Source organism: Panthera pardus, unplaced genomic scaffold (assembly GCF_024362965.1).
Source record: "Panthera pardus isolate Hobbes unplaced genomic scaffold, ASM2436296v1 HiC_scaffold_13, whole genome shotgun sequence".
Lineage (NCBI taxonomy): Eukaryota > Metazoa > Chordata > Mammalia > Carnivora > Felidae > Panthera > Panthera pardus.
The window spans coordinates 74,610,698-74,624,638 of record NW_026526688.1 but is presented as its reverse complement, the minus strand read 5'-3'; the positions used below and the strand labels follow the sequence as shown (position 1 = coordinate 74,624,638).

Genomic DNA, 13,941 nt, shown 5'->3' with positions numbered 1-13,941 from the left:
TGCATTGAGAATTTTAACCTACCATTGGATAAAGAATTATAAGGCCTCAGCACATTCTGTGACCTATCATTACTGGAATTATGTGTCATCGGTTATCTGCTTTTCGAAATAGGACTGCCCTTTTTTTTCCCTCCTAGGATGCTTTTTTTTTTTTTTTGAAACATACTTGTCCAAGATTTGTTGAAACCTATCCCAGTGAGTCAAAAAATAAAATCTATTCTTCCACCTCCACTTGTGGTTCATATTTGTCTTTCCTTCCCTTAACTCCCTTCCCAGTGTCCACACCCATATTTTTTATCGTACTTTTTTCTCAGCTGTTGCTTTGACATGACAGGCATTTCCAAAGCTATTACAAAGTAATAAAATTACACTTCACAAACCTAATAAAAGGCCAAGACAGGTATACTTCCCTGTTTAAATAATTAGAGGTAAAGAAAGGAGTTAATTCTTTACATGTTAGTGGTTTAGAGACTTCTTACTAAAGAATAATTTTAGGGGTGCCTGGCTGGCTCAGTTGGTGAAGCATGCGACTTGAACTAGGGGTAGTAAGTTCAGGCCCCCCGTTGTGTAGAGATACTTAAAAATAAAATCTTAAAAAAAAAAAGATTTTATTTCAACTTTTCCTCACATGTTTAACCTAACCTCGGTATTGTTGTTCACTTAATATAAACCCTTATTTTATAGAGTTATTGGGAGAGTCAATGCTTTGAACAATTATAAATATATTAAAACAAGTTACTTTTATTTGAATTAGAAGTTGCCTCTTTTTGGGGTGCCTGGGTGGCTCAGTAGGTTAAGCATCTGACTTCAACTCAGGTCATGATTTCACCGTTCATGGGTTTGAGCCGTGCGTTGGGCTCTGTGCTGACAACTCAGAGCCTGGAGCCTGCTTCGGATTCTGTGTCTCCCTGTCTCTCTTCCCCTCCCCTCCCCTGCTCATGCTCTGTCTCTCTGTCTCTCAAAAAAATAAACATTTAAATTTTTTTTCAAAAAGTGCCTCTTTTTTAAAGTATCTCTGATAAGAAAGTAGGTAATAATCTAAATTTGATTTGGAAAAAAAAGTTCATTTGGTAGAAATAAAGTACCTCTTTATGGTTTTGATGCCTGTGCAGTAATACTTTAAATTTTTCGGTTGGTAAACTTTGTAAATGGTATTTATCTTCTATTGATATATGCTGTGTAAGCAGGAGAAAGTTTTCAGTATAATCCACTTGGCATCAGCTCTCAGGCCTGCTCTTAAATTTCTCTTACCCAGTTTCTATTTAAAACCTCAGCTTGTCTCTGCCTTAGTAGTCAGTGTTGAAGTTTGTTTTGCCCTTTAACAATCAAAGTATTGTATGGCATATTTTAGGTCATTCACCAGATGTTGCTATCGTGGTTTTGCTTATGTCTGATCCGGGTTGCTCATTGTTTGGCAGATCTTTATGAAAGTTCTTTGTAATTGAGTTCACAATGATTTAGTGTATTTCTAAATTACTGTAATTGTTTCTGCTGTTAGGTTTTGAAAATTTGTCAAATTTGTCATCATCCCATTTCTGCCTGGAACTGTTACCTCTATCTTCTTTTGCTCCTTTTTTAAGTCTCTGCTTCTCTCTTGTATTTCACTCATCCTTATAGCCTCTTTAAATCTTTTCTAAGTTAGGACATACATAAATAAATAGTTCCTGCTGTGTAAGTATGGAAAGAGTGTACAAAAGTTTAATACTGCATTACTCTTCATAATTTAAAAAGAATTAACTTTTAGTTCTTTCATCTGCTCCAAACCTTGTGTTAGATCCTGTCTTGAGGATGTTTAAATGCCACATCAGAGCCAGTGACAAAATGAAGAAGGAGGTTAAAACATACCTTCTGTACATTGCTACCTTTCCTTTAAGTGCCCTGCCATACCTTTTGTTTATTTATTTCAAGCTTTCTTTAAAAGCTTTCCAAAATGTCTGTTGCCTTATGAATAGAGTCAGGTTGGCATAGGTAAAAAAACAGGGACCTGTCGTGGGATAAGACCTTCCACTCCCAGCTCATCTGCTAACTATCTAACCTTAAGCAAGTTACTTAACTTTCTGAGTGGTTTTTTAACTGTAACATGGAGAGAAGAGAAGCCTGTACAGAGTAGATGTAAGGGTAACATATTACCTGTCACATAGAAAGTGCTTCACAAAAGTGAGTGTCACCCACCATATCAAATAGTCTGACAAAAATACTTGGCGTTTTTTTTATTCTGTGTGCTCATCACTTCTCATGATCCAATAATATAAATATAAACGTAAATTGCAAAAGTGTAATGACCCTAAAATACTTCCTCAAGCATTTTTGGCTTTTTGCACCTTCTCCTGAAAGTACATTCTGACCTTTCCTCCACCTTACTTTCTTCATCTATCTTCCTCCCAGTTGTGTTTGAGAAACTGGTGGTATCTACCCTACACTGACTTTCACAAGGCCAAATAGTCTACTAAAGTAAACCTGATAAACAAGCCAAGTAACTTAGACCAACACTTTTAAGTCTCATTAAAACTACTTATACATAGTGACAACTGCACAGTCATTATAAAGATTGCAAAAATTAGTTCTCTTTAAAATTGTATTTGCAGCTCTTTTTCTGTATTACTTAATTGTTCTTAAACGTCCTGAGGATTCTTTGTGGCATCGGTCAGAGCTGCATTGATATTCTATAAATAATACAGTCATTACATGAAGACATCATATGAATACATACTATAGTGAAAATTAGTTTATCAAAAATTTAGAGAAAATGAAGCAAAAATAGGCAGAAAAGCCCAAAGCTTTTAATTTGTTTATGTAGAAAGTAAGTATATTCATATTGATAATTGACTTATTAATTTATTTTAGTTCCCATTTATATTTGGGCTAGTAATGGTTTGAGTGGTTAAGAGTCAGTTTACCATTCCTATTTAAATGTCCATCTGATTTTTAAGACCTACTACCAAAACTAGTGTACTAGGATAACACTTACATAATCGGTGCTAATGGAAAAATGAGGTAAGTTAACCTGTTTTGGTATAAAAAGGCTTCTGAGATGAAAGTAACAATGAAGTTTTATACTTTATTTCTATGATTACAATTGAAAAGCTGTGAATCCCTACCGGCTGTCTCTATACCAGGGAACTGTCCTGAAGTGTGGATATACTTCAAGAGGCTTACACATCAACCTTCTCACAATTACTGGGAGAATGTTTTGGTGCAAATGGGTATTGTGTCATTTTGTTGTGAAAACTAGAAGTCAGTCTTAAAAAGCACCCTCTTTCCTTGATTTCCCACGGGTTAAGTTTCAGTGGAGTTGGGGAACATTTTGCATACAGGTAATACACCTGGCTTGAGGCTTTGTTGCTGTGTCTTTGTGTTGGGTTTGTCAGCCACCTCAAGGGGGTACAGAAACTGACTTCTCAGTGGACATCTGTGTTGATTGACACTCGTAGAGTTAGCTACAAAATTGTCTGACACCCTTCCCACTTTCCGACAGTAACTTTCAGACTGTTATAACAGCTCTCTCCAGGTACACCACATGAATCAAATCCCGCACTCCATGCTTACTGTCTCCTTTCATTCTAAAACACTGGGAATTAACATTCAAGTCAAAAATTTTCATGACCCAAAAAGCCATAAAGTAATTGTCTAGAATCTATTTCTAAAAGTTTGAATCTCACACTAAAAATACAGAAACCCCTCAGTTGCTCTATAACTCCAGGAGCCAAGGATCATCCAAAGAAAACAAAAAAACAAGAAAGGCCAGATCATACTAGTAAGGCAAGTTGTAAAATTACTTTGCGACCCAGGTAGGTTACTAGTGTGAAAGCTAAGAATACCTTTAAATAGGGAAGAGTGTTTAATTAATGGGCTGGTTCATAAACTTTCAATTGAATTTTAAAAATCTCCGAAAGAAAAGCTAGTTTTTGTCCTTAAAATAATGTTTTTCTGTTGAAAGAGAGAGCCTTTCAACCGAAAGGCTTTGGGGGAGCCATTTGAGTTTCCAAATATATATATTTTATTCCAAACACACACACACACACACACACACACACACACACACACACACACACACACACACCCCTCTATTTAGAAAGCAGTTTTCTCAAAATTTTAGTAGAAAGGAACCGTAAAAGTTATCTTAATCTGTTTCTTCACTGTACTGCTATCCTGAACTCTATCCAGTCTCAAAAATAGTTACTTAATCAGCATTGCCATGTGTCTGCCTGAAAAACCATCTCTCACTTGTCCCAAACTGAGTTCTTGATAGCCACATTTCCCCCTCCTCCACACTTGCCCTTCTCATAGCCTTTGCCATATATCGGTGTGTGGTAGCTTTATGCTTTCAGTTAGTTGTTCAGGGCAAAACTCTCGGCACCTTCTTTGTCCTTGATCCCTCCCACAGCCTCATCTGTTGGCTTTATCTTCACAGTATATTGAGAATCCCACCTCTTCTCACTGCTTCCTCTGTTACCACCTTTGTCCAGGCCACCATTATCTCACCTGGGTTATTGCTGTAGTATTCTAACAGGTCTCTCTACTTCTACCTTTGCATGTTTATTAAAGTAAATCAGATATTGTCATGTCTCTGCTCAGAACCTTCCAGTGCCTTCTCATCTCACTCAGAAAAGTAGCCACAGGCTCTATGATGACATCTAAGGTCCCACATTATCTAGCCCCCCCATTACTTACCTGACCACATCTCCTACCACACCCTTAATACAATGACCAGCCACACTGGCCTCCTTGCTGTTTCTCAAACATACCAAGCACACCATCCACCTTAGGACTAGAGTACTTGTTATTTCCTCTATCCAGAGTATTATTTATTCTTCTAGCCTCATTAGAAAACATAAAGTATTGGGGTGCCTGGGTGGCTCATTCGGTTAAGCATCTGACTTCAGCTCAGGTCGTGATGAATTCGAGTCCTGCTTCAAGTGAGCACGAGCCCCACTTTGGGTGAGCCCTGCTTCTCCCTCCTCCCCCCTCCCTCCCCCCCTCCCCCACCTTGTGAACTCTCTCTCTCCCTTGCCCCTCACTCGCGCCCTCTCTCAAAAAAAAAGAAAACAAGAAAACTTAAAGTATCTTAAAGCTACTCTCTCACTTCCTTTAGGTCTTTATTCAAATGTCACCTCAGACCTTTTCTAGCGTTCTGTTTACATTGCTGCACTCTGCCATATATGTATCTCATATTCCCCATTGCTTAATTTTTCTGCGTAACACATGCCATCATCTAACATACTGTATATTTTACTTACCTTGTTTCTCTTTCTTCTCAATAGAATATAAGCTTCTTGAGAGCAGAATTGTCTTTTTGTTGATTGCTTGCATTCCAGACCCTAGACTAGTGCCTGACAACAACAGACCCTTAGTAATATTTATTGAATGAATGAACGTAAGTAACATTTTAGGTGTGGTGTTTTTTCTCTCTGAATATAAAAGGGGGATGACTAGTTCATTAGAGCACTGAATAGTGCAGATGCTCAGCAAAGTTATGATATATAGACAGACTTTATCTTTCATAACCTTTCCCTTTTTTAATAATGTAAAGATGTTAAGTACATTCAAAAGAATGTTTAACATATAGGCAAAATATGAAGAATAACAGCAACAAAACAGCCATCCACCCACCACCCAGGTTAAGAAATGAAGCCTCCTCCATGCTTTCTCTTACTTCATCCTTCTCCTTCTCCTCCCTCCAGAACCCCTATTCTGAACCCCTATTTTTTTGTTCCTGTTGGTTTTCTTCACAGTTTTGCCACCTGTGAATGTGTCATTCAGTCACACGTGTATTTCTGAACTCTGTATAAATGGAATCCTCCTATGGGTGTTCTTCTGCAGCTCGTTGTTTTGCTCTGTCTGATGTTCCCAAGATTCATCCACATTGATGCACGTGGCTGCAGTGCATTTATTTTCACTCCTATATAGTATCCCCACTGCGTGAAGAGACTGCAGTTTGTTTATCCATTCTCCTGTAAATACAAGCTTTAGTTTGTTTCCCTGTTCTTTAATGCTGAAAACAGTGCTGCTGTGAACATAATTGCCCCTGTCTCATAAAACACAGGTGCAGATTTCTCTAGGGTGTATTCTTACAAGTTAAAACGCTGTTCGGTGGGTATATGCATCCTTCATGTTACGGATTAATGCCAAGTCGTTTTCAAATGTAGTTGTACGAACTTATACAACCATCAACAGTGGGCAAGAGTTTTAACTGTTTTAAGTTTTCTTAATGTAGAGGCTATAAAATGGCATCCCAGTGTCGCTGGGCGCAGGGGTGCCAGAGAGCCTGGTTCCGAGGGTCCCAAACAGACCAGGTTTGGCCACTCACTGCTGACAGAACCCAAAGGCAAGAGAGACCAGCGGTGGTGAAACAGAAAAAGAATTTATTTCAGTGAGGCCAGTACTGGGAAGACAATGTCTCAAAGACCGTCCTCCAAAGTGCTAGAAATACTTCTCCGTTTCTGTAAGGAAAATGTGGGACAAAGGGCGATGGGTTTGTACAGGTAGGCAGTAAAGGTCAAGTCAATCACTGTCTCGGGATGAGGCTCGTGGGGTCTTGTGGGCTCTCGGCAGTCCTTGTTGCTTGAGGCGATAGTTCTTGTTCCTCACTGGATGCCTTGCCCGCGGGGTATTGTGCCTGACTTAAGAGATAAGCTGGAAAGAACTTCGTCAATTAGAGATATTGAGGTCAAAATGGAGATAGTTGAAGTCCTCTTTCATCAAGTTAGTTTTAATTTGAACTTTCCTGTTTTCTACTGAGGCTGGATATATTTTCAGATTTAATTGGCTGTCGCTGTTTCCTCCTCTGTGAAATACCCATCCACGTTATTTGTTCTTTTGGTTTGGGTTGCTTTTGGTTTGTCGAGTTCTTTACATTTTCTAGATACATAACCTTTGTCAGTACATGTAATGCAGATATATTTTCTCAGTTTGTAACTTGTCTTTTCACTGTCTTTGGATGAATAGAAACTCTAAATTTTAATGAATTTAATTTCTCAGTCCTTTCTTTATGAGTTTTTAGTTTTGAAAAGTTCCTTCCGGGGCGCCTGGGTGGCTCAGGTTAAGCATCAGACTCTTGATCTTGGCTCAGGTCATGATCTGATCTCGCAGTTAGTGAGTTCGAGCTCCACATAGGGCTCTGTGCCAAAAGCATGGAGCCTACTTGGGATTCTCTTTCTTCCTCTCTCTCTCTGCCCCTGTCCCACTTGCACTGTAAACGTCTCTCTCTCTCTCTCTCTCTCTCTCTCTCTCTCTGCATGTGTGTGTCTTTCTCAAAATAAATTAAAAAAAAAAAAACATTAAAAACAAAAAAGTTCTTCCCTATCTAAGGTCATGTGGGGACTCTTCCACCCTCTGTTAAAACATACTGCTCTTGGAGCCCTCTTTTGACCACTCCCTCATAACCTGTTCTCCAGAAGAACAGGTGACTGAGAAGAGCTCAGTTTTTAAAAACATTTTTATGTAAATAGGAATCAAATGAGAGCTAAGCTGCAGTGTCTTATTTTGCTTATTTTTTGCTAATTATAATTTTAATTGACCAATGTCTTACAAGAAAGAGATTTGGGGGGCGCCTGGCTAGCTTAGTCAGAAGACCATGCAAGTCTTGATCTCGGGGTTGTAAGTTCAAGCTTCATGTTGAGTGTAGAGATTACTTAAATAAATAAAACTTAAAAAAAAAAAAAAAAAACAAAGAAAGAGATTTGGTCCTGAAATTAAACTCTACCCATGTAAGGTGAACCCTGGTTATAACTTTAATTAGAATAATCTGACATTTTCTTAGTACTTATGCAAATCAGTGTATCATTTTAAAGCTTGTTTTAAAAGCGATTGCGATGTAAAACTTTTCTGTCTAGACATGGAGAAAGGTCAATATGAATTTAGTAGAAGTCTGTATTAAGAATGTTTTAAACAAATTTTATATGTAATACTATTAACTCCAATGGTGCTTACTGATGAATAATTTGGAAGAAGTGCCTCTGTGGTGCTTGAAAAATATGTTCATGTTAGAAGCACAGAATTGTGGGGTTGTAAATTGACCCTTTAAACTTCTGAGTTGTGGTGCCTTGCTCACTCAGTCAGTAGAGCATGCAACTCTTGATCTCGGGGTTGTAAGTTGGAGCCCCATGTTTGTAGAGATTACTTAAAAATAAAATCTTTAAAAAAAAAAAAAAAAGTTCTTGGGCACCTGGGTGGCTCAGTCGGTTAAATATCCAACTTTGGCTCAGGTCATGATCTCATACTTTGTGAGCTAAAGCCCCGCATCAGGCTCTGCGCCGACAACTCAGAGTCTGGAGCCCATTTCAGATTCTGTGTCTCCCTCTCTCTCTGTCCCTCTCCTGCTTGTTCTCTCGCTCAAAAATGAATAAATAAACATTTAAAAAAAAAATAGTTCTTCTGAGTGATCTGTCAAGCAGAGGAATTCCTTCTGCAGCATCCCTGGCTGTTTTCTGCCTCTTGGATGGAAGGCCATGTCAAGGCAATCAGCGTTGATAAGCCAGCTGTGCCCCTGCACCTTTTTAACAAAATTTATTTGCTTAGCACACACCTTTTTTTTTTTTTTTTTTTTTTTTTTTTTTTTTTTTTCATCATGCTAGGGTAAACTTCACATCCGTTTCTTCCTTTGGAAAGGAGAAAACTGTGTCTTCTTTTACACTCATAGCACTTTTCAAACCCTCTTGACACCAGATGCCTGGGGTTTCTCCTACACCAACTGATGCTCGATCCTGGACACCAGCTGGGTATCCTCCAGTTTGGTTCAGTTCTGACACTGCCCCCATCCCCTCCACCCTCAGACACCGGTTGCAAGTCAGGTTGCCACCTGTGCTTCTGACCGTACGTTGAAGGTTTCCACAACCTCTCAATTTGGGTCATGTGCTAGAGTATCTCACAGAACTCAGGAAAACAGTTTACTTACTAGATTATCAGTTTATTACAAGGAAATATTGAAGGATACATATGAAGAGCCAGATAAAGAAGTACATAGGGGTCAAGGTCTGTAAAGTTCCTGAGCACAAGAGCCTATGTGCCCATAGAGTTGGGGGTGCCCCACTTTCTTAACATGTGGCTATATTCACCAACCCAGAACCTCTCCAAACCTCATACTTCAGAGATTTTTAAGGACTCTTCATTACATAGGAATCATTGATGAAATCATTGGCCATTGGTGAATTATTCAACCTGTAACCTCTATCTCCTCCCCAGAGGTTAGGGAGTGGAGCTGAAATTCCCACCCTGTAATCACAATTTAGTTCCCCTGACAACCAGCTCTTACCTCTGGTTTTCTAGGGGCTTTCCAGAAATCTCATTAACACAAAGTCAGGTATGATTAGAAAGTGATTGTTCCAAACAAAAGTCATTCCTCCCACCTGTATAGCTCTGGGGCTATTTCAGGAACAAGACACACACTAAATATTAGAACAAAAGTTGCTCCCTTCACTCTTATCACTTTGGAAATTACAAGGGTTTTAGGAGCTTTGTGCCAGAAATGAGGACTAAGACCAAGTATGTGTTTCTTAATGTTAAATCACAATATTACAGTCTTACTTCTTGCAAGTTCCAAATCAGTGGGTTCTAAATAAGTGAAATTTTACCAGGAAAAGTCCATGTCGTTTGAGGATTTGACTGTCCACTAGGTAGACTTAGATTCCACTGAAATTGAATGAGTACTTATTCTGTGTCAGACACTGTGCTAGGTAGTATCTCATTTCACTTAACCCTTTACAATAGCCCTGCAAATTCAGTTTGGTAATGGCATCCCTGATAAACGGATAAAGACCTTGGGCAGTGAAATTGGAAGTGACCTGTACCTGGTATCACAAAGAAAACTGGAAAGTAGTACAACTAAGATCGCCATATATGCTTTCTGATTCCAAAGCTCTTTAGGGTAATTCCTGTAAAGGAACAATACCAATAATGGGGACGTTTTACTTAATAATCTAAATGAGTAACAAGGGCACCAGGGTGGTTCAGTTGGTTGAGTGTCCGACTCCTGATTTTGGCTCAGGTCATGATCTCAGGGTCATTGGATGGAGCCCCAAATCAGGCTCCTCACTGAGCATGGAGCCTGCTTAAGATTCTCTCTCTCTCTCTCTCTCTCTCTCTCTTTCTCTCTCTCTCCATCCCTCTGCCCCTCTCCCCCACTCGCTCACTTGCTCTCTGTCAAATAAAGAATAAATAGGGGTGCCTGGGTGACTCAGTCAGTTAAGCATCCAGCTTCAGCTCAGGTCATGATCTCACATTCCATGAGTTCGAGCCCCGCGACAGGCTCTGTGCTGACAGCTCAGAGCCTGGAGCCTGTTTCAGATTCTGTGTCTCCCCCCTCTCTGCCCCTCCCTGCTCTGTCTCTCTCAGTCTCAAAAATAAATAAACATTAAAAAAAAAATTTTAGGAATAACAAATACAAATTTGGGGAAGCTGTGACCAGTATCAAACTATGCCTAATGCAATTGTTAGGTCTTCCTAGAAAATTGGAAGTAAAAGTTTTCAAAGATACCTATATTACATTTACTCCAAAAGTGCAATTAGATCTTGGGACTGGTTAGTAGCAGTATGCCTCTCTTATTTGAATCTGTTTCCTAGCTGCTTTGTCTCCATTTCTCTCATCTCCCAACTCCTAACCTCCCCAAGTACAGGCCTTTCTTCAGTTCCTTTATTTATCACCCAGCTTAGCCTTTCCTCTTTCTAAGCCTGTTCTCCCCCTTATTCATTGTGAGGAAGCTGCATTCTTAACCTTTTTCATAGATGTACCACTTCTCTCTTATTGCATAACAAAATACCCAAAACTTAGTAGACTAGAACGGCGATGATTTATTATTTACCACAATTATGTGGGCTGGGTAGATGGGTTCTTCTGGCTTCACTTTCAGCTGGTAGGCCTGCTGGGGCACTGGGCATAGCAGAAATGACAGGTCCTCCTTGTGAGCTTCATGGAGAAAGGCTAGACTGCGCTTCCTCTCAAGGTGGAGGCAGTCCAGGAAGGCAAGCACTTGCTTATCAGGCCTCATTTTCTAGTATTAGATGGCCAGGCTCATTTTCACGGCAGAAGGCTCCCCAAGGGTGTGGATGCGGAAAGGAGTAATTCTTTGGGGCCATCATGGTAACAATCCAATATAATCAAATACTTTGCTTGCTTACTAAATTGCCTTTTAGAAACCTGCTTTCCGTATGATTATCCTGTTTCCTTAGTAATTGCTCTTAGGTTGAGGCTCATCATCTTTTGAAATAGCCCTCATATCTCAAAAGCAGAGGGCAGAGGAATTATTGTTCTGTCCCAGACTTCTCCTCCAGCCTTTCTGGAAAAAACCCTATTCTCCCAGGAGTGCCCTTTAAAAAAAAAAAAAAAGTTAACCCAGGGTACTTGTGCTGCCCATTTATCATACTGGCATTTTCTACTGCCCGTGTCTTACTATTCTTGTATTCTTGTATCCCTAGTACAGTGCCTGACACATGGTGTTAAATGTTTCATTGTTGTCCTTGTTGTACCCGGTACCAAAGGTTTTTATTTACAAAGGTTGCAGGCCTTAAAGGTCTGACCAGGTAAATGCAAGATGTACCTCTTCTGGTTTGTACAGATATTTTTTAGTTTTCATTGGTTCATGCTATCTGGTTTTCTTAAACTATATCCTTGCTAGAAATTTTTCTAATCTTTATCAGACGGAAAGAAGAAATTTCTTTGGTTTTAAATAACTTTTAGATAAATCAGCAATGCCAGATGCCCTCCGGGTCTGAGAGTTAGCCCAACCTCTTCTCAAGGCTTGAGATACTAATTTCCTGGGATGTCAATCCTTATTTTTGTTTCTTACTTCCCTCCTCTCTTTCCCCACCCCCTAAGGTTAAAAGCTCATAAGGGAGGGGATTTTTTCCTATTTCCCTAACACCTAAAACAGTGTGTGGTACATAGAAGGTAGTTAAGTAATAATAGTTGAGACACATCTGGGTGGCTTAGTCCATTAAGCATCAGACTTCGGCTCAGGTCATGATCCCACGGCTGGTGAGTTCAAGCCCTGCCTCGGGCTCTGTGCTGACAGCTTGGAACCTACAGCCTGCCTTGGATTCTGTGTCTCCCTCTCTCTCTGCCCCTCCCCCACTTGGGCTCTGTCTCTCCTTCTCTCTGAAAAATAAGTAAACATTAAAAAAAAATTTTTTTAATGTTAGGTGAATAAATATATGACTAGAATAAAAAAACTAAGATATTTTGAGTAAACAGCAGTACTGAAAGTGTGCATAGTGCAGTCTCTTTGTGTTTTTAAATATTATGTATATGCCTAGAAAAATTCTCAAAGGAAACACAGTAAAATGTTAATAGTGATTTTTGGGTGGCAGGGGAGGGGATAAGTGCCAAAAGTATGGATCAGAAGGTTTTACTTTATAATCTTGAGTGTGTTGTTTTTATAATATTTTAATTTTTAAATCAAGGCTTTACAAATCAAAAATATCCAACGTAAATGTTTGCATTGTGTCCTTTATTAGAGGTAAATGGATGAAGAAATAGTTAGAGAGACCATGCGTGTGTGTATAATAAAGTGAATGTAAATGTCATACCACATATAAAATGCCATATCCTATTTCTTCTTAGCATTTATATCAGATGTTTTTACATCATTAAAACTATTAAAGTTCAATCTTAATAAATATTGCATTAGCTGGGTAAGTCAGAGTGTATTTTATACTTTATTGTCGAGCACTTACAGTTATAAATGAGAGCTAAAGAAACACCTTTATTCATAAATCTTTGCAATCCTTTACTGATTTCTTTAATAAAGATTTACACAAGTAGCATTACTTGGTTAAAACATACTCTTGGTATCGTTAGAAACGCTAAGTATTTGAAAACATTGGAGAGTCATATGAACTTCAAGTAAATTGGCTTTTGGGCAACACTTGCTGCCACTTGGCTTGATTCTTTGCAGGGAACTGCAGTATTTCAAAGTATCTGACCTACTCAGTTTTATAGAAGATTTGGCCTTAATGATGTCCGTACTTGGTATATAACATATACTGTAGAGTAACTGTGTAATTTTCCCTCTGCAGTAGTTAATTTTGAATATACTTATTTTGAGGGGGGATTTAATAATATTTAATAATATTTTTAATTAATGCCCTCAATAATGTCTGTGTATGGTTCAGCTTCTTAAAATGACCTATTCCCTTTAGAGAAATTAAAAAGTCATCAAAGCCTCAGTGACCCTGCAAAGCAACATACAGTTGGTGTGTGTGTGAAATACTTTGTCGTTATTAAAGCAGCTTTTCCTGATGAGAGATACACCATTTAGTTAGGACATGTAATAAGTCACCTTAAATTTCATTGCCATTGGTGTTAATGCTTGGTCTTGTAACTCTGCCCTGTTCACAGGTTAAAGTATTGCACAATCAGCTGGTCCTTTTCCACAATGCCATTGCCGCTTACTTTGCTGGGAATCAGAAGCAGCTTGAACAGACGCTTAAACAGTTCCATATCAAATTGAAAACCCCTGGAGTGGATGCCCCATCTTGGCTTGAAGAACAGTAAAAGCATACCTGGGGGAAAAAAAAAAAAGTCATGTTGTTCTATTTCTAAACAAACCTAATAAGAATTAAGCAGAGTTAGGTTAAGATTAGGGAAGGGGTGACCACAACCATTGTAGTGATTCTTGCACAAACAGCTTTAATTTTTCCCTTTTTCATACTTTAACAATTGAACTGTTAAATTTGATGGGAAGGTGGGTGATTTTAATGTAAACATAATTTCTATAATCGGAACACAATAATTTTCCTTTTTGAGAAATCCTTTTGTATTGTGAGGGTTGATGGCTATTTCTGTAGTTTGAAAACATCTAATATAGATTTGCACTGACAAGATAAAAATTCAAGGTTTTTGGTCCTGGCAGTGAGGGCCAGTTGTAACTTTTCCAAAGGGAGGTTTACATGATTTGTATCAACATCAGATATTTTATATATGAATATATTCAACATCTTTGAGAGATT

The 13,941-nt window shown here is 38.7% G+C and overlaps 1 protein-coding gene across 5 annotated transcripts in view; it reads left to right on the top strand.

The window, feature by feature from the left end:
- ARFIP1 (ADP ribosylation factor interacting protein 1) overlaps positions 1-13,498 on the top strand; it is a 122,684-nt gene extending 109,186 nt beyond the window's left edge. For all 5 annotated transcript variants that reach the window (XM_053901189.1, XM_053901187.1, XM_019441263.2 and 2 more), the window contains one exon: positions 13,331-13,498. In XM_053901189.1, coding sequence (XP_053757164.1) covers positions 13,331-13,486 — 156 coding nt within the window. In that variant the 3' untranslated portion in view covers positions 13,487-13,498. The remainder of the gene's footprint in view (positions 1-13,330) is intronic.
- The last annotated feature ends 443 nt before the right edge of the window (positions 13,499-13,941 follow it).